Genomic DNA, 18,455 nt, shown 5'->3' with positions numbered 1-18,455 from the left:
CCTAGCAATTACTCATGTGTGGGTCCCAGCAAGACCCTTATCTCTCTTCCTGGTGCAGCTACACAAAGTTGGGTGAGAGAGTGCTGGGCTGCTCAGGCCCCAGCCTCAGCTCACGTCTCTGGAAGCCTCCGAATTCCTTAGTAAGTTCCTGTATTATGAGAAAGCTTTCCCCTGTTGCAGAGCATTTTCTCATCAAAACAGAGGGAGAGGGGTGCCTTGCCCAGCCCAAGGAGTTTTGCGCCCTTGGCTGGCCCAAGGACTCTTCCTCCTGCCAGACTCCCATGATCCATACCTTTGTCATCTCCCTCTCTGTCTGGTATACTCCCTATATTTTCCCACGGATAGCTCCCAAAGACACCTGGACCTTTGGATTACCTAATCAGTATCCCTGGCATTCCTTTCCCATGCCCTTTTCCATATAGACCCTAGCTCCATCCTCAGTCTCTCACAGGTTCCTTAAGAATCCTTGCCTGCTGAAAAGCGTAACAATAAATCTTTGCCACCTTGACTTAAAGAATGCTTGAGTCTGAGAATTCATTCCAGACAACCCCGTTCCATACTTCAATCTTTGAGGGGTCTCAACCTCTCAGAATGCAACATTTCTACCCAACACACTCCAATATTTGGGGTCTGAGGGCAGCACGCAGTTGTCCCATGTTCTTGCTAGATGACCTGCCCACCTCCTTCTCTGATAATGCATTACCTGGGAGATGACTTTTATTTCACCTCTTGAATGCAGGTTATCACTCATAATATACAGGAGCCTACATAATGCTCGCCATATGTTTTTCCGCTGCCCTTTGGGTCACCTGCAATTTTGATTCTTCAGCAATTGGTGACATTCCACAACTTATGGCCCTATACAAATCACCAGAGTATCTTAAGACAAATGGGTACATGTATCAAAGAGCATTTGGGACCATATCAGAAAGGCTGCAAAAACAATCTAGACTACTCTCTCCCTCCTTTCTATTCAATTCTGGGCCATGTTCATTGCTCATCTGCAGTACCTGCAACCCTACTCTCATACTTCATACTGTGGTTTTGTGGTGATCACATATTTTCCAGGGTCATTCCTGTGGACTTTAAGGTCCAGCAAGTCCTACCATACTGGAATGACTTCTGGTATAGGCCCAGTGAGAGGCTGTATTTGTTTTGTTTGTTGCTTGACCTGGCTAAACTCAGAAAGGCTCATCAAAGGTTTGCCCACCCTGTGACATTTTTTGGGAAGGGACAGAGAAGTGTACAAGAGCTCACAAAATAGAATAAATATGCATCCCAAGTTGCTAAGATGTCAAAATGGGATCCATACATGTTTTTAAAAGAAAAAAAAAACACCAGGTATTACACTGAAAGTATTCTTTTTGTTGAAAAATCTTGTTTGGTTATTAGTCATACTATCAAAATTAACTATATTAACTACATTAGCTAGTCACCATAATAGCTACAACATGGGGTTGTCAGAATCAAGCTGGTAAATGCCCTTAATAACACGGACCTGGACATGTACAAATCAAATCACATCTTCCACAACCTTAACTAGACACAGTCAAAAGCCAAGGCCTCACCTCTAGACACCAGACTTCTTACCAAATGATTCCACTATATGTAATCACACAGTACTCTGCTTTGTACCTTCCTAATGTCTTCATTACGTAACTATATTATAGTTATATATGAGCTGGAGTCTTGTCGCTCTGAGAGGACATAAGATCCATGAGGCAAGTGCTATGTCTTATTAAGACTTTGTATCTGCTCAAGCACCCTAGCCCCATGATCTGTATGTAGGAGGAGCTTAATAAATATTTGCTGAATGAATGTGTACTTTGAACACAAAAGGATTGATAAGGTCATTGTTATATCAATGGCCTACTAGTGTGTAATGTACCCCATGCATGACTGTGCTGTACTAAGCAAAACTGCTAAGAGCTTCATACCACATTGAATTATTCATTGCTTACTGCAGCTCTTCAGAAGAATGGATGAATGAAAAAGTACTTATTAAGGGCTGACTTGGCATCAAACACTGTGCTAAGTGCTAGGAATATAAATATAAACATACAGTTAGTTTCTGCCCTCAAGGAACTTATGTTCTAATAGGGGAGACAGCAAAGGACATATGAAGGAAGGCACTATCTGCATCCAGAAAAAGAACTAATAAATAGAAGTATGTATTGAATGGTTTTATACACACACACACACACACACACACACACACACACACACCTAATGGTAGCCATCTCTAGGGTGGGGGGAAGGGAAGGAAAAAAAAGAAATTTATATGATAAACTTTATTATATATATAAAAGGAATAGCAAATTAGATTTGCAGTTTCATGTGCAATCATCTTTTTTTTTATTATACTATGTTATGGTTACTTCCATAAATTTAAAAGAAACAAAAAACAAATAGGAGAGGGATGACCAGGGCACGATATAGTGATCTGGAAAGTTAGTGGAGATGTTGGAAAATAGGTTAACACTCTTTCAAGGCAGCAATAGCAGTTATTGATTTGATTAAGGTTCTAGAACTGAAAAAGTAGATGGGGAAACCTTTGAGATACCTTCCAGCTCTAAATCTATGACCCTATGACTTAATGTAAGTGTAAGTGCGAGGTTGAAACTTGACCCTGCCCTAGGAGACACGTCCCCCCGAGCCCTCTCCCCCTCCTTACTCCCTCTGGGACTATCGACAAGTCTCTTCTTTCAAGGTCTTCATTTTCTCCTCTAAAAAGAAGAGATTCACAAATTAGGAAAGCAAGGAATAGTTCACCTGTCAGATCTATGGAGAAGGGAAGAATTTATGACCAAACAAGAGATAGACAACATTATGAAATGCAAAGTGGCTCATTTTGATTACATTAAATTGAAAAGTTTTTACACAAACAAAGCCAATGCAACCAAGATTAGAAGGGAAGCAGAAAGCTGGGAAACAATTTTTACAGCCAGTGGGATAAAGGCCTCATTTCTAAAATATTTAGAGAACTGAGTCAAATTTATAACAATACTTGTCGGGGAGCAGAGCCAAGATGGCAGAGGGAAAGCAGTGACTGTCTTGAGCTCTCTCCCAAAGCCCTCCAAATACCTAAAAAAATGGCTCTAAACAAATTCTAAAGCAGCAGAATCCACAAAAAGACGGAGTGAAACAAATTTCCAGCCAAAGACAGCCTGGATGGTTGATCAAAAAGGTGTATTGCGCCGGTAGGGTAGAGGAGTGCAGTTCGGAGTGGGCACCCGCAGGCCTCAGCAACCCTGGAGCAGGCCTCAGAGGACTGAACTGTGGGAAGCTGTGGCAGTTTCCAGACTTCCCAACCCCTGAACACCAAAGACAACGTAGAAGGTCAGTGGGAAAAGTCTGTGACTGCAGTGAGAGAGGAGCTAGGTCTCAGCCGCAAGTCTCAAGCACAGCCCCAGGAAGTCTCGAGCGTGGCCCAGGGCCGCAGCTTTTTCCTGAGCTTCTGGCTCACAGACTGAGGGGAAATCAAGTGACTGATCAGAGGGGGATTATAGGGATCTCTTTCCCAGTGCTGAGGCAGGAATCTCTTGCTTTACCAGTGCTTGGATCTGGGTCACAGTTCTGAGGGGCGGTCCTGGGGCGAGGAGGAATGCTGGCGTGGTGGAGCTTGTTGTAGTGGTGGAGAGAAAAGACCTCACCCCTTATCATACCACCTTAGAAGAACTGAAAATTTACAGGTCCCTAGAAGTACCTCTGAAAACAGCTGTACAAACCCCCGAAGCTTGAGACAGTACACTCTTCACGTTGGAAGCAGACTTTTACCTTAACAAAGTGTTTAAAACTCAAGTAACTGGCCGGGATCATGAGTAAGCAGTACAAAAAGAGTCAGACTATATTATCTTACTTTGGTGACAAAGAAGATCAAAACATAAAACCAGAAGAAGACAACAAAGCCAAAGCTCCTACATCCAAAGCCTCCAAGAAAAATATGAATCAGTCCCAGGCCTTGGAAGAGCTCAAAAGGGCCTTTGAGAAGCAAGTAAGAGAAGTAGAGGAAAAACTGAGAGTGATGCAAGAAAATCATGAAAAACAAGTCAACAGCTTGCTAAAGGAGACCCAAAAAAATATTGAAGAAAATAACACCTTAAAAAATAGCCTAACCCAAATGGCAAAAGAGGTCCAAAAAGCCAATGAGGAGAAGAATGCTCTGAAAAACAAAATTGGCCAAATGGAAAAGGAAGTCCAAAAGCTTACTGAAGTAAATACTTCCTTAAAAATTAGAACAGAGCAATTGGAAGCTACTGACTTTATGAGAAATCAAGACACTGTAAAACAAATCCAAAAGAACAAAAAATTATAAAACAATGTGAAATATCTCATTGGAAAAACAACTGACCTGGAAAATAGAGCCAGGAGAGAGAATTTAAAAATTACTGGCCTATCTGAAAGCCCTGATCAAAAAAAGAACCTAGACATCATCTTTCAAGAAACTATCAAGGAAAACTGTCCTGATATTTTAGAACCAGAGGGCAAAATAGGAAAAAATCCACCAATCTCCTCCTGAAAGAGATCCCCAAAGGAAAACTCCTAGGAATATTGTAGCCAAATTCCAGAGTTCCCAGGTCAAGGAGAAAATATTACAAGCAGCCAGAAAGAAACAATTCAAGTATTGTGGAAACACAATCAGGATAACACAAGATTTAGCTGCTTCTACATTAAGGGACAGCAGGGCATGGAATATAATACTCCGGAGGGCAAAGGAGACAGGATTACAACCAAGAATCACCTACCCAGCAAAACTGAGTATAAATTCTTCAGAGGAAAAAATGGTCATTCAGTGAAATAGAGGACTTTCAAGCATTCCTGATGAAAAGACCAGAGTTGAATATAAAATTTGATTTTCAAATACAAGACTCGAGTGGAACATGAAGAGGTAAACAGGAAAGAGAAAATCATAAGAGACTTACTAAGGTTTAACTGTTTACATTCCTGCATGGAAAGATGATATTTGTAACTCAAGAGACCTTTGTCAGTATTAGGGTAGTTGGAAGGGAAAAAATTATATGTGCGTATATATTGATATAGACAGACAGATAGAGGACACAGTGTGAGTTGAAAATGAAGGGGTCATATCTGGAGAATAAGATTAAGGGGTGAGAGAGGAATATACTAGGAGAAGGAGAAAGGGAGAGGTAGAACGGGGTAAATTTATCCCACAAAAAAAAAAAAAACAGAAAAGAAAAGGCTCTTAGAGTGGAGGGGAAACGGGGGAAGGTGAGAGGGAATGAGTGAATCTTATTCTCATAGGCTTTGACTTAAGGAGGGAATAACATACACACTCAATTGGGTGTGGAAATCTGTCTTACCCTACAGGGAAATAGGGGGGAAGGGGACAAGAGAGTAGGGGTATGATAGAGAGGAGGGCAGATTGGGAAAGGGAGTAATCAGAACCAAATACTTCTGAGGAGGGACAGGGTCAAAAGAAAGAATAAAATAAATGGGTGGGCAGGATAGAATTAAAGGAAATAGAGTTAGTTTTTCACAGCATGTCTACTATGGAAGTGTTTTGCCTAACTTCACATATATAACCTATATTTAGTTGCCTGCCTTATCAATGAGGGTGGGTGGAGAGGGAGGAAAGGAGAAAATCTGGAACCCAAAGTTTTAAAAAAACACGTTTAAAAAAAAAAAAGTTTTCACATGCAACTGGGAAATAAGAAATACAGGAAATGGGGTATAGAAATCCATCCTGCCCTACAGGAAAATTGAAGGGGAAGGGGATAAGAGAAGAGGGGGAGAGATAAAAGGGAAGGCAGACTAGGGGAAGGGGTATTTAGAATGCATGCCATCTTGGGGTGGGGGGAGGGGCGAGATGGGGTGAAAATCTGGAACTCAAAATCTTGTGGAAGTAAATGTTGAAAACAAAAAATAAATAAATAAATAAAAATTACCATTAAAAAAAAAGAATACTAATCATTCTCCAATTGATAAATGGCCAAAGGACATGAACAGGCTTTTTCAGATAAAGAAATTAAAACTATCTATAGTCATATGAAAAAATACTCTATGTCACTATTGATTAGAGAAATGCAAACTAAAACAACTCTGAGGTACCACCTTGCACCTATCAGATTGACTAACATGACAAAAAAGGAAAAGGATAAATGTTGGAGAAGACGTGGGAAAATTGGAACATTAATGCATTGTTGGTGGAGTTGTGAACTAATCCAAACATTCTGGAGAACAATTTGGAACTATGCCCAAAAGACCATAAAATTGTGCATTCCCTTTGATCCAGCAATAGCACCACTAGGTCTATATCCCAAAGAGATCATAAAAAGGGAAAAGGACCCCACATGTAAAAAAATATTTATAGCACCTCTTTTTGTGGTGGCAAAGAACTGGAAATTGAGGGGTGGCCCATCAAGTGGGGAATAGCAGAACAAGTTGTGTTGTATGAATGTAATGGAATACTATTGTTCCATAAGAAATGATGAGCAGGATACTCTCAGAAAAACCTTGAAAGACTTGCATCAACTGATGCTGAGTGAAGCGAGCAGAACCAGGAGAACATTGTACACAGTACCAGCAACATTGTGTGATGACCAACTTTGATATACTTAGCTCTTCTCAGCAACGCAATGATCTAAGACAATTCCAAAAGACTCATGATGGGGAAAATGTTCTCCATATCTCCGGAAAGAACTATGGAGTCTGAAGGCAGATCAAAGCATACTATTTTCTCTGTTTTTTTTTCTTTCTCGTGGCTTTTCCCTTTTGTTCTGATTCTTCTTTCACAACATGACTAATGTGGAAACATTTTTAATATTGTTGTACACGTATAGCCTGTATCAGATTGCTCGCTGTCTTGGGGAGAAGGGAGGGAAAGAAAGGAGGAGAGAAAATTTGGAACTCAAAAATCTTATAAAAGTGAATGTTGAAAACTAGAAAGAAATAAATGAATAACTTTTTTAAAAATTAAAAAAGAAATAAAAAGAAGAGATTTAAAACCAGATATTAGTTCAAAGATGTAGAGACGAAAGGGATCTTACAGGTCATCGAATCCAATGGTGCCAAACTCAAATAGAAAAAGGAGCCACTAAACCATAATATACAGGGATCCCTGTGGGTTTCGTTGACTTGAGGGGAAAAAAAACCCACACATTAATATTATCTATGTTTTATTCTATTTTTATCTTTTTTGTTAAATGCTTCCCAATGACTAAAATGTACTGCACTCAGGAGTGTAGTGGGTCATGGCCTTGTGTTTGACACTTTTGATCTATTCCATACTCCTCATGGTTCAGATAAGGAAGATGAGGGCCAGAGGGGTAAAGTGGTCTTAAGGTCTCTTCCAACTCAAAAATCTGGGATCCCGGGATCCAGAATAATTTTAAATTCAAAAACCATATATTACATGCCAAGGTGTGCTGCTATGTGCCAGGAGATCAAAGGTGAAAAATGATGCAGTCTCATCCCTTGACTGGGGGACAAGGAGAGTATTACATCACAGAGGAGGTAATTGTTTAGACAAAATACTGTAAGAAAATCTGAAGAGGTAGAGATCACCTCCTACCCCAGGAGTGGTGGGGGAGGGAGGGGAAAGAAGAAGGTGAAGAGTTGATGAAAATGAGAAGAAGCTGCACGGAAGGGGTAGGGGGCATCTATATTATTAAGAAAGGTCTTGAAGAAAGAGTAGTTGGGAAACATCTTAATATAATGCAAAGAGCACTGGTCCTTTCATCAAGAAGACATGGGTTTAAATGCTACCTCTGATGACTTTCTGTGACCTTGGGCATGTCATGTAACCTTTACAGACCTTAGTTTCCACATCTGTAAAATAAAGGGGTTATACTAAATCCCAGGGCAGCTAGATGGCGGCTCAGCGGATAGAGCACTGGGCTTGGAATCAGGATGATTCCATCTTCCTGAGTTCAAATCTGCCCTCAGACACTTAGTTAACTATGTGTGACCCTGGGCAAGTCACTTAACCTTGTTTGCCTCAATTTCCTCATCTGTAAAACGAGCTGGAGAAGGAAATGGCAAACCACTCCAGTATCTTTGCCAAGAAATACCCAAAATGGAGTCACGAAGAGCTGGACATGACTGAAATGACCCAACAACATACTAAGCACCCCTGAGGTCTCTCTTCTTCCAGTTCTAAATCTGTGACCCTTTGAAACACCTCTAAAAAGTTAAGGAAGAAGTATGTTCTAGGCATGGGGTACAGCCTGTACAAACACAAAGCAGTGGGACAGGACCAGACTGAGACTAACGAATCAGCTCGGCCTGGGTACGCAGAATGTGGGAATGAGGAGCAAGGTGAAAGAAGGCTAAAAAGGTGGGTGGAAGACAGACTGTGAAGGACATTAAATGCAAATCTAAGCTATTCTCATTTTATCCTATAGGCAATAGGGAGTTTATAAGGCTTTTGAGTAAGAAAGTGACACAGTAAAACTATATTAGATTTTAAAATAGAAATTGGAATAAAATATAATAAATCAAAATTTCAAAACTAAGAATATACCTCCCCCCCAACATAGCAGCAGGACCTCAAAGAACTCACAGGATTGAATTAACATTTAAAAAAAGAGCCTAGAAAGCTTAGTTGATAGAATCAAGTTCACCACATCACTACTATTTTATTAAAAACAACCACCACTGCTACCACCACAAGGATTACATTCGTGTTGCATGAAGTGTCCCAGATCACTGCCCCTCAGTGCTGGTCTATTTACTCCCTCATTTTATGGTGTACCAGGTTGAAATTTTCTAAGCCTTCTCTCCCCTACTATACTTCCTCCCCACCCCAGACCATCCTTGCGCTTCGTCTTTTCAGCTCCTTCCTCCTTGTCTTCCTCATTAGAATGTAAGCTCCTTGAGGCCAGGGAATGTTTGTCTTTTTGGTTTGTATCTGTATCCCGGCACTTAGTTTAGTGCCTGGCACATAGTAAACACTCAATAAAAGCTTGTCTGTTTGCTTGCTTTCTTCCTTCCTTCCTCGGGAACCACCAAAATGTGAACACATGCTTTGCAAAATTCACAGAATCTATTTCCGTAAGGAAGAGAAGAACCTGTTCCTGGTTGAAGAGATGCCAGCCTAAGCCTCACCCAGAAAGCCTCTTTACTCACCATCTTTAGCACCATCCTGAGCACCATCCTGCTTGCCCTGTTCATCTTCCCTAACGATGAGTTCGTCCCTCTCTGGCTCATCAGCTTCATGATTTTCCTGGCTGACCAGAAGACCACCTGGCCCCTTCTGGATCTGGACAGATCCTCCAAGTTCAGCACTCTCTTTTTCTTTGCCTTTTTTGTTAGAGTTCTGCTCTCTGACCGGCTCTGGAGGCAGAAGCTCACCTCCCTGGTTCTCCCGCTGAGCCTGTTCTTGGCTTGGAGTCAAGATGTCACTGGTCTCCTCTGCAGGAAGAACACAGTTTGCTTGAAAGACAAATGATCAGAAATGCTCAATAGACAAATCCTACCTCCTTCAACCTGGACAGCCTTCCCAGGAGGCTCAGAGTGAAGAACTCTTTACACCATAAAGTTTGTCCTTTCCACAAATGGCCAGAGGTGCATAAAAAGGGAGATAAGTCACACACTTTTTTGGACCTGGGATTTTTCCACTGTTACTTTTGGAGAACTGTTTGGTCTTGTGGTCACCCCACAAGTGAAGCCAGGGATGACCATTTAGCTAGTTTTGTGTTTTGTTCTTTTTTTTCCAGTCCTTTATGACAGAGAAAATATATATGGGAACTACCAGAGAATCCATCAATTCTAGGGAATAGATTGGCCACATTCATTTTTATCTAATGGCCCCGTTACTCTTCTTTAACAACTTAAAAAATGTTGTTGATACCTTTTTTTTTTAATCACTCTCATTTCTGAATGTATCCTTCTCTCATCCCCTACAGAATGAACCATCCTTTGGAACAAACAATTAAAAAAATAAAAAAGGTTGGGATGAGGAGGGGAGAGGAAGTAGCCCGGCAAAACTAACCAATACATGAAGGGAGTCTGAGAGTATACATAATGTTCAACATCCATAGTCTCCTATGTCTGCAAAGAAAGGAGGGAAGTAATTTTCTCAACTCTCCTCTCTATCCACATTTGGTTATTATAATTTCATCATGTTCAATTTCATTTTTTATTCTTTCTACCTACACTGTTGTAGTCATTATGCATACTACACACCTGGTTCTGCTTACTTTACTCTAGATCAATTCATATAAATCTTCTTATGTTTCTAGGAATTCTTCAGATCCATTGTTTTGTCAGAGTACGATACTCTTCTATAATAGCCATGGACCTAATCAATGTGGCCCCATTAATCTCTGAGACCTTAACATTATGGAACTCATCCATCTTCTAACAAGATTTATGCCCAAGCTGATCTTCATTCATATTTGTGACCTAATAAAGACAAAATCTGCTCCTAATCCATCTAAGACAACTGTTCCAAGAATAAGTTGCCCTTTTTCACTGCTGCCTTATGGCAAGAGATGACAAAACAAAATGGAAGCAACCCTGTAAACCATGAAGACGTGAGCCCACACCATAGAACTATGCTCTACTTTCTTTCCACTTGGTTACTGGGGACTTATGTTTGTTTTTAACTGAACAGGGTCAGGAGAGATCTAATTCATTAGATTCAATTTACCTCCTTTTTCTTCTTGTCTCATCATACTTGGGGTCTTCTCAGAAGGAGAGATGGGTCCCTCAGGAACTATATTTCCTTTCTCCTGCTGCACTCCTACCTCCTTCCGTTCTGATTCACGTTGCTTGGGCTCTGGCTGATTGATAGCAGTTTGCTAAAACACCCACAGTCACATAAATTGCATTTATTAATAAGCATTTATTAAACTCCTATTGCATACCAGGTACTATGCCTGAGATGCTTAAGGATGCAAAGACAGAATTAAACAATCCCTACCCTCAAGGAATGTATAATCTATTGGGGAAAACAGCATGTATACACGTAAGCAAAAACAAAAGATATAAAAAGTAAACACAAGGCACTTCTGGTGCGGAGGACCCAGCAGCTAGTTCTCCATCCTCTGAATTTTCAAAAAAAAACTATAGAAAAGATTCATGCTTTTGGGAAGGACTGAATAACATTTAAGGTCACTTTCAACCCTAATTTCTAAGGGTCTATCACATGTCAAATTTAATATAAAACTGTACAGGAACAACAGCAGGAGTCATCAGCAATCAGGAACAACAAAGTCTTTCAGAAACAGAAGAAAGACTAGCCTGAATTCTGATTCAAAGAACCAGATGATATTAACTTGTGAGTCACATAAGATAGGGGGCTTGTAAACCAGCTATCTAAATAGGCATAATTTATATAACAAAAACCCCTTCTCATTTGAAAAATGGTCAACATATTTAAAAAACTATTCACACAACAAAAATTCCAACAGCACAAAAGAACTATGACACTATCTTGGTTATTATAGGATCTGATTTCTGTCAGAACTGACCAATCCATCTGGTCTTTTTGTTCTTGTTTCTAAAGACCAATGTGCCTTCCCAAAGGGTGAAAAATGAGTTAAGGAAGAAATATTTTCTAATCATTCACAAATCACTACTTACCCTGAATAAGTAAATGGTTTCCAAAATGAGATAACATCAAGGTAGAATATGTTTTGGGGCCAGAAACATGAAGAGAATAGCAACTGAATATAGTCGCATAGTATGGTGGAAGGAGCTCTGATTCTAGATTTGGAAGACATGGAGTCAAATATCACCTTTGACTCTCACTACCTAAGGGCAGCTCACTTTACCTCCCTAGGTGGGCCTCAATTTCCCATTCTATAAAATGAAAGAGTTGGATAGATGGCTTCTGAGGTCCCCCCAGCTCTATTTCTATGAACCTATGAAATCACAGTAGAAGGAAAATCTAATTATACTAGAAACTTGGAAACATTCTGCGCTAGAAAAAACTCAGGTCACTCCAGGTTTAGGTTTGATGGCATTTGGATTTGATGGAAGGATTACCCAATGTAAATTATTTTTTAAAGTTTTAGACGATTCTATTTATTGCTAAATACCATCCATCCAAATCCAGGGAGCTCTTTCCACCTCACCATGCTGCAAACATAATAATGCATCTGTCAAGTGACAGAAACTAGAAAAGGGGTGGGTTTCCTTGATCTAGTGCCCAAGGTAGCAAGTTATCCAGAATAGGCCAGAGCTAGTTTGGAATCTGCCAATGATTCTGGAAAGGGCAGGGACAGGGCTACTGTAGTTAACAGGGAAGCAGAGAAATGAAAGAAAAAAGGAAGAAAATGCCAAGAGTAAGTACTGATCAAAATCATGACAGAAGAAGTACTGACTCACCAGATTGTTCAGAATATTTTTTTCACTGAGATTTCTGGATGCTATGGCTTCACTCCCTTTTTTAGTGATTTCTTCTATCCTCTCTTCACACTGTTCCTTCAACTCTTTCATTTGGTTGATGCACTGATTCCTTTAGGGGGGAAAAGGCCAAAAGAAAAGTACAAAAAAAAAAAAAACCACAACCGTGTCATTAAGGAATAATATCAGATGAGCTTATGTACTTCTCTATTACAACTATGAAATCCACCTCAAAAACATACCACTAATCCAAGATGGCATGACAGCAACCTGGGAGGCAGGTTACTTCTCACAGGGGTCACAAAAAAATAAATACAGAGAAGAGAAATGTCTGAAACACACACACAAAACCCAAGTAAAAATGAGCACACACACAAAAAAAGAGAGAAAAGTGCACCAAAACAGTTAAAAATGCTAAAGGACAACTAAATAAGCTAAAAAACGAAAACCAACAAAAATAGAAAAAGAAACTATACAAGATGTGCCAAGATATGTCCTCAAATGGATAAGGAACATACTCTAAGAAGCTGAGCAAGAATTGACACTAATAAAACAATCCTAAGTCCAGTAAGAGGTAAATGAAAATGAAAAAAATTACCAAACAGAATTTCACACAATGCAGAAAAGGCAGAAATAGGGAGGGGCTCAAAAGAAAAAACACACACACTGATAGCCAAATTATCCAAATTATTGGAAAATACATAGACTCAAGTAACAGATTTGAACTGTGATGCAGCAATTTCAGAATACTCATATCCCCGGAATTTTAGAAAAACAAAAGAACTTGAATGTTACATTATAGGAAATCAAGTAAAATGTCACAAAAGTGGCCAAACAACAACCCAGTGAAGTATAAATAAAAATAATAGATAGGATGTAGAAAATGAAGAACCCAAGATTTATCATACCTAGATTCTTCATAGCAACATAACTGCAAAAGGGTACAGTGATTTGGATGGAGTTGCAGGAGCATGAGAAGAAAGACCTCCAGCTCTGTTCTATTGCTTCAATACTGTTAAGCAAAGCACTAGGATAATCTGCATGGCCCTGGCACTGGCTGCTAGGGACAGGATGGAAGTGGAAGGGAATATATGCATCCAAACTCAAATATCTAGTGAGCCTGGGGCAGCTCCAGATGAATAGAGAAGGAAGGAGGAAAGAAGGAAAGAAAGGAGGAAGCAGAGAGAAAGGAAGAAAGAGAAAACTGACTTAACTTGAGAGACTCTTACTATGCTGGCTAGGGGCAGCTATGACCGACTCACAAAAAAGCTGAAGCAGACCTAAGACTACAGACTAGGTAACCAAAGAGTTATAAGAGACTCCTTGGATGGGAAGATCTGCCTCACAGAGATAGTTCTGTGAAGATACAACAGATACCAGAAGCAGCTGAGCAGAGAAACAATATTATCAACTGATGGTAGGAACAGTGAAGGAAGCAACCCAGCTAAGCATCAAGCGGCAGTTGTGTGGTTTATCCTTCAGTCTCAAAGAGAACTATGACATCAAGAAGATGATGCCATGACTTGCAAGTGAAATGGATTTAAGTGAGGGAGGATCTGTGCAAAGTCACCAGCCTCACTTTCTCCTCTGGAGCCATCTGGATAGATATAGGGCCAGATATAGATGAGGACAACTGGAGATGGCCACAAGTAGCAGTTATAAAATCAAAGAGATGTGTCAAAAGAGTAAAACATGGAACACAAGTCATCCAAGGCTAGAGGTATTATCTCTTCTACTAGCAGCATGGGAATCTATGGTAGAATGTGTCCTCGTGTGTATGAAGGAATTTTTCTTTATTATTTATCTTACTATTGTATTGGGTTTTTTTATTTGTTTGTTTTGCTTTTTGGTGAAGCAATCAGGGTTAAGTGACTTGCCCAGGGTCACACAGCTAGTAAGTGTCAAGTGTCTCAGGCCAGATTTGAACTCAGGTCCTCCTGACTCCAAGACCAGAGCTCTATCCACTGTACCATCTAGCTGACCTGACTCTTCTGTTTCATTAAAAATATTTTACTCATTTTACATGTTAAATCTGGTTTGGTCTATGACAGAATACACTGGATGGAGGCTGAAACTACCTTAAACCTAGGTGTAGCTTTTCTGAGTCCAGAACTATATAACAGTAAGGGAAGAAAAAAATGCAAGCTTCAACAAAGTGTAAATCACTTACCAAGAAAAAGTGATCAAGATCACAGTAGATTTCTCAAGGCAAGAGAATCACAAAAATTGAAATAAGAAGTTTCCAAAACTAATAAGCATAAGCCAAGAACCCAGAATTATCTGTCAAAACTCAGTATGCTTTAACGAAGGCAGGAGAATGAGAACGAGAAGGGGGAAAAGGGAAAAGAGACAGAAAACAAAGTCAAAGATTGTAAAACTTCAGATCGACCTAAATAAGAAAAAAAATTTTTTGTTTGTTTATTTGCTTAATTCAGCTTTGTGAAATAATAAGGCTTGTGTAAATTTGTATCTTTTTTCTTGTATGTTTACAAAAATTATTTGTTTTTGTTAATTGTTACTAAATTTATAATTTAAATAAATTTTTCTTTAACACACTTAGGTTTTTCTCTCTTGCCTGCAGACACCTTTGTATAATGATAACTCTTAACGTAGGTGTTAAGTATAGGTGTTTGAAACTATTAAATGATGTTATTAAGTATGTAACTATTTCATAGGATAAAAATTCATTATGTTCTAAAATAAGGCAAACCTAATTACCCAGAACACCGAGTTTTTAGATCAGAGATCTGGTTCTGTCTGAGTTATTGATTAGCTACGTGACCTTGGGAAATAATTTATCTGTGTCTGTTCTCCATGTTGTATTAATACAAAATGCCTTCCTTTCCCAATTTCCTCATCACTCCCCCTGCCAAAACGAAACAAAACAAAACAATGGTATATCTTTCTGCAGTCTAGCTATGCTATAACCAAACAAGCTGACAAGACCACGCTGTCCTGTGACTTTTCAAAAAATGCTTCTGAATTTCCAACAGTAATTGTGCTTGCATTCGATAAATACACTTACAGATCATAGGAGAATTTCCTCTCCAGGTTGCTCTGGTTCTTCTGAAACTGAAGTATGTCCTGTTGGAGCTTGCCATAGTTCTTCTGCAAGTCTTGCAAATGTTCTGTGCCAAGAATCAAGAGCAGCGATGACTAAAAGATCACAGGTCCCAGGGAACAAACACACACAAAAAGGCAAAAGAGAAGGAAAAAAAGCAGTATTCCAACAGCAAGGTACAAATGTGGGAGATGAAGAGGAGGGGGAAATAGTAAGCAAAAGCAAAAGAAGGCAAGTGAGATGATAGTCCCACTTCCTGCCCACCCCGGCCATCTCTATTTGTCACATTTAATCACTGAATTCCTAAGGGTTCTTGCTTTTGGAGGATGGAATCCGGCACCTACTTTTTATTTATTCAGGTCAACTTTCAGAAAGATCTGAGTTGTTTTCTGAATACCTTTGCCTGCCCTTCTACTCCTGCCAAGGCAAAAGCGCACGAGGAAACTTCATAGGCAAAGCAGCCACATAGGATGGAGAAAGTGAGATTGTCCCCAAGAACCTGAATCCCACACTCCCTTCCCACTCCAGGCTGAACTCCTCCTCCATGTACTCCTTAAATGGATTTGAGGCAGATAGGCTAGGTAGGACAGCAGGTAAAACACTGGACTCGGAGTTAAGAAGAGCCAAGTTTGAATCACCCCCTCAGACACTGAGGAGCTATAGGGCCCTGGGCAAGTCATTTAACCACTTTGTTTCCTCATCTGTAAAATGGGGATGATATCAGCACCTACCCTCCCAAAGATAACATATGTAAACCTTTGCAAATCTTGAAAGAGTTTTAGGAATGCCAGTAATTGTTTTTGTTGTTCTCATCTTATTATTATTGTGCCAAATAAGCAACAATCTCCACAAAGAGGGCTACCATCAGTTACTGACCTATACTCCGTTAGTTATTCTCCTGCTTATTTATATATCCAAATATTCTCATATAAACTACTCTTATTTAAATGGTTAAATAAATCAAAGAAATGTATTAAAAAGCAGGTGAGTATTTAAATAAATAAATATTCTCCTTTTACTAATTTAAATTGACCCCGACATAGTGATGTCGTTTTGGTCCTCTTAGAGCACAAAGGACAGCTACCAACCAACTTATTTAAATCCAAGCTTTCCTCTGATTCTGGGATAGCAATCATTCACCCAGCAATCTTATGTAGAAGCTGACATGTTTCCTTTAAAGAAACTGATCACCTCCCGCCCCCTCACCACCCCATTCTCTTGAAGCTTTGCTTGTAACAGAAAAGAAGCCACACTGCTCCATGGGAAAAATAGGAGGGGGCAAGATACCAGCATAAGGAGAATGACATGAGAGGCAGGGGGCTGGAGTTAGAGTCAGAAGGACCTGAATTGTGCCAGTTGGCAAGTCACATGACTCCTCTGGCCTCAGTTTCCCCATCTGTAATGAGGGAGCTGGGCTTTATGACCCTTAAAAGACCCTACAAGCTCTAAATCTATGATCCTATCTAGCTTATGTCTCCATATGCAAGGCACTGTGATGATCTTGGTGAATACAAAGACGGAATAAAGAATGATGTAGTACAGAGTCCTGCACTCCAGACTGAACACAGGGCTATAAAATGTTGTTAGAGCTGGAAGGGATCCTTGAGATCAACTGGTCCAACATCCTCAATTTATAGATGAGAGAATTAAAGCCTAGAGCAATGAACTGACTTGTCCCAGGGCACACAGATAATTAAGGGAAGAGCTGGGACAAAAAACCAGGTCTTCTGGGTCTCCTTCCAACATGCTTTCCACCATACTACTACACAACCTCACAATTTCCCCATGACTTCTCCACTCTCAGCTACCTAAAGTTCTTAGGATTCTTACAAGTGTGACCCAGGCAGATCCCTACAACTCTGTTCTCTGTTTCTTCTTCTACAAAACGGAGACTTTAGACTGCTTGATCTAGAATCAAAGAACCAGGGGTCAAACCCTTATGTTCTATGCTTTCTACCCACATGACCTTCAGCAAATCACTTGATCACCTTCAGCCTCAGTTTTCTCATCTATAAAATTAGGGACTTAAACTACATGACCTCTTGAGATCCCTTTTAGTTCCAGAATCATGATCCCAAAATCTTCTAAGGTCACTTCCAGCTCAAATGAAGAGCACCCAATGGCAAAAATTCCATATAGCAATTATAAGGCCTTTGATGCATTTACTTCCTTATAATTACATCAAGAGCCATGAGAAAAACTAATTACAAATAGCAGAATTTAATTAAAGCAACAAAGACATGGGCCTACAAGAACAAGAGCTCTTATTGAATAAAAACGGGGACAATTTGTGTTCAGGATATTCTACTTAAACGGTGAGTAAAAAACAGAAAGATCCATAATCAGGATTTCGAGCTGAAAGGATATTTAGAAGCCACTATCCAACATCTTTTAACTACATCAATAAGGAAAATAAGTCACAGAGGGCTTAAGTGACTTGTTCAAGGTCACACAGTTAGTAAGTGAAAGGGAGATCATTTGTTTTTTTCTATCATTAATTCATAAAAATAAACACAATACTTACAGTGACCATATTTTCCAAATCTAAAATCAGGTTATCTTGCTGCTATAAATGTACAAGCATTTATATTAGCTCAGACTAGTACAAATAATATTTTATTTTATTGAATAGAAACATTGCAGCCAAATTATCACCACTGGCACACCTCCCTTCATATTATGGGCTGGTCATGTCTCTTCAACTTAGGATACTCTTAATTCTAAATTTTTTGTCAATAAGATTCATAGATTCAGACCTTAAAGGGCCTTAGAGGCCATCTTGTCCAACCCTTCTTTCTACAGATGATAAAACTGAGGCCCAGAGAGTTTTAAGTGATTTGCCAAAGGTCAACAACTAAATAAACAACTAACAATTTGAACCATATATTTTCATCGTGATGCTAACTGATTGGATTCATCTCAGTTTCTACTGACTAAAATATTAGAATTTCCAATGCATCCAGATGATTTCTGGAGACAAAAGAACAAAACTTTTTTTTAAATTTTTAATTGTGAATTTAAATATCAAATAAAATGGGCATTTCCACATAACATAGTAGAACAAAAAAAGTATGTGATACTA

General features: G+C 39.5%; 1 protein-coding gene across 2 annotated transcripts in view; it reads right to left on the bottom strand.

Annotated features, from left to right (window-relative positions):
- Window positions 1-18,455, bottom strand: part of LOC114026004 (Golgi membrane protein 1-like) — a 106,066-nt gene that overhangs the window by 13,414 nt on the left and 74,197 nt on the right. For both annotated transcript variants that reach the window (XM_027839567.1, XM_027839568.1), the window contains exons 5-8: window positions 15,338-15,440; window positions 12,295-12,424; window positions 10,613-10,763; window positions 9,088-9,372 (exon numbers count right to left, since the gene is read on the bottom strand). In XM_027839567.1, coding sequence (XP_027695368.1) covers window positions 9,088-9,372; window positions 10,613-10,763; window positions 12,295-12,424; window positions 15,338-15,440 — 669 coding nt within the window. The remainder of the gene's footprint in view (window positions 1-9,087; window positions 9,373-10,612; window positions 10,764-12,294; window positions 12,425-15,337; window positions 15,441-18,455) is intronic.

This window comes from Vombatus ursinus, unplaced genomic scaffold (assembly GCF_900497805.2).
Source record: "Vombatus ursinus unplaced genomic scaffold, bare-nosed wombat genome assembly UNPS02014832.1, whole genome shotgun sequence".
NCBI classification, from domain to species: Eukaryota; Metazoa; Chordata; class Mammalia; order Diprotodontia; family Vombatidae; genus Vombatus; species Vombatus ursinus.
This window is presented reverse-complemented; position numbering and strand designations above follow the sequence as displayed.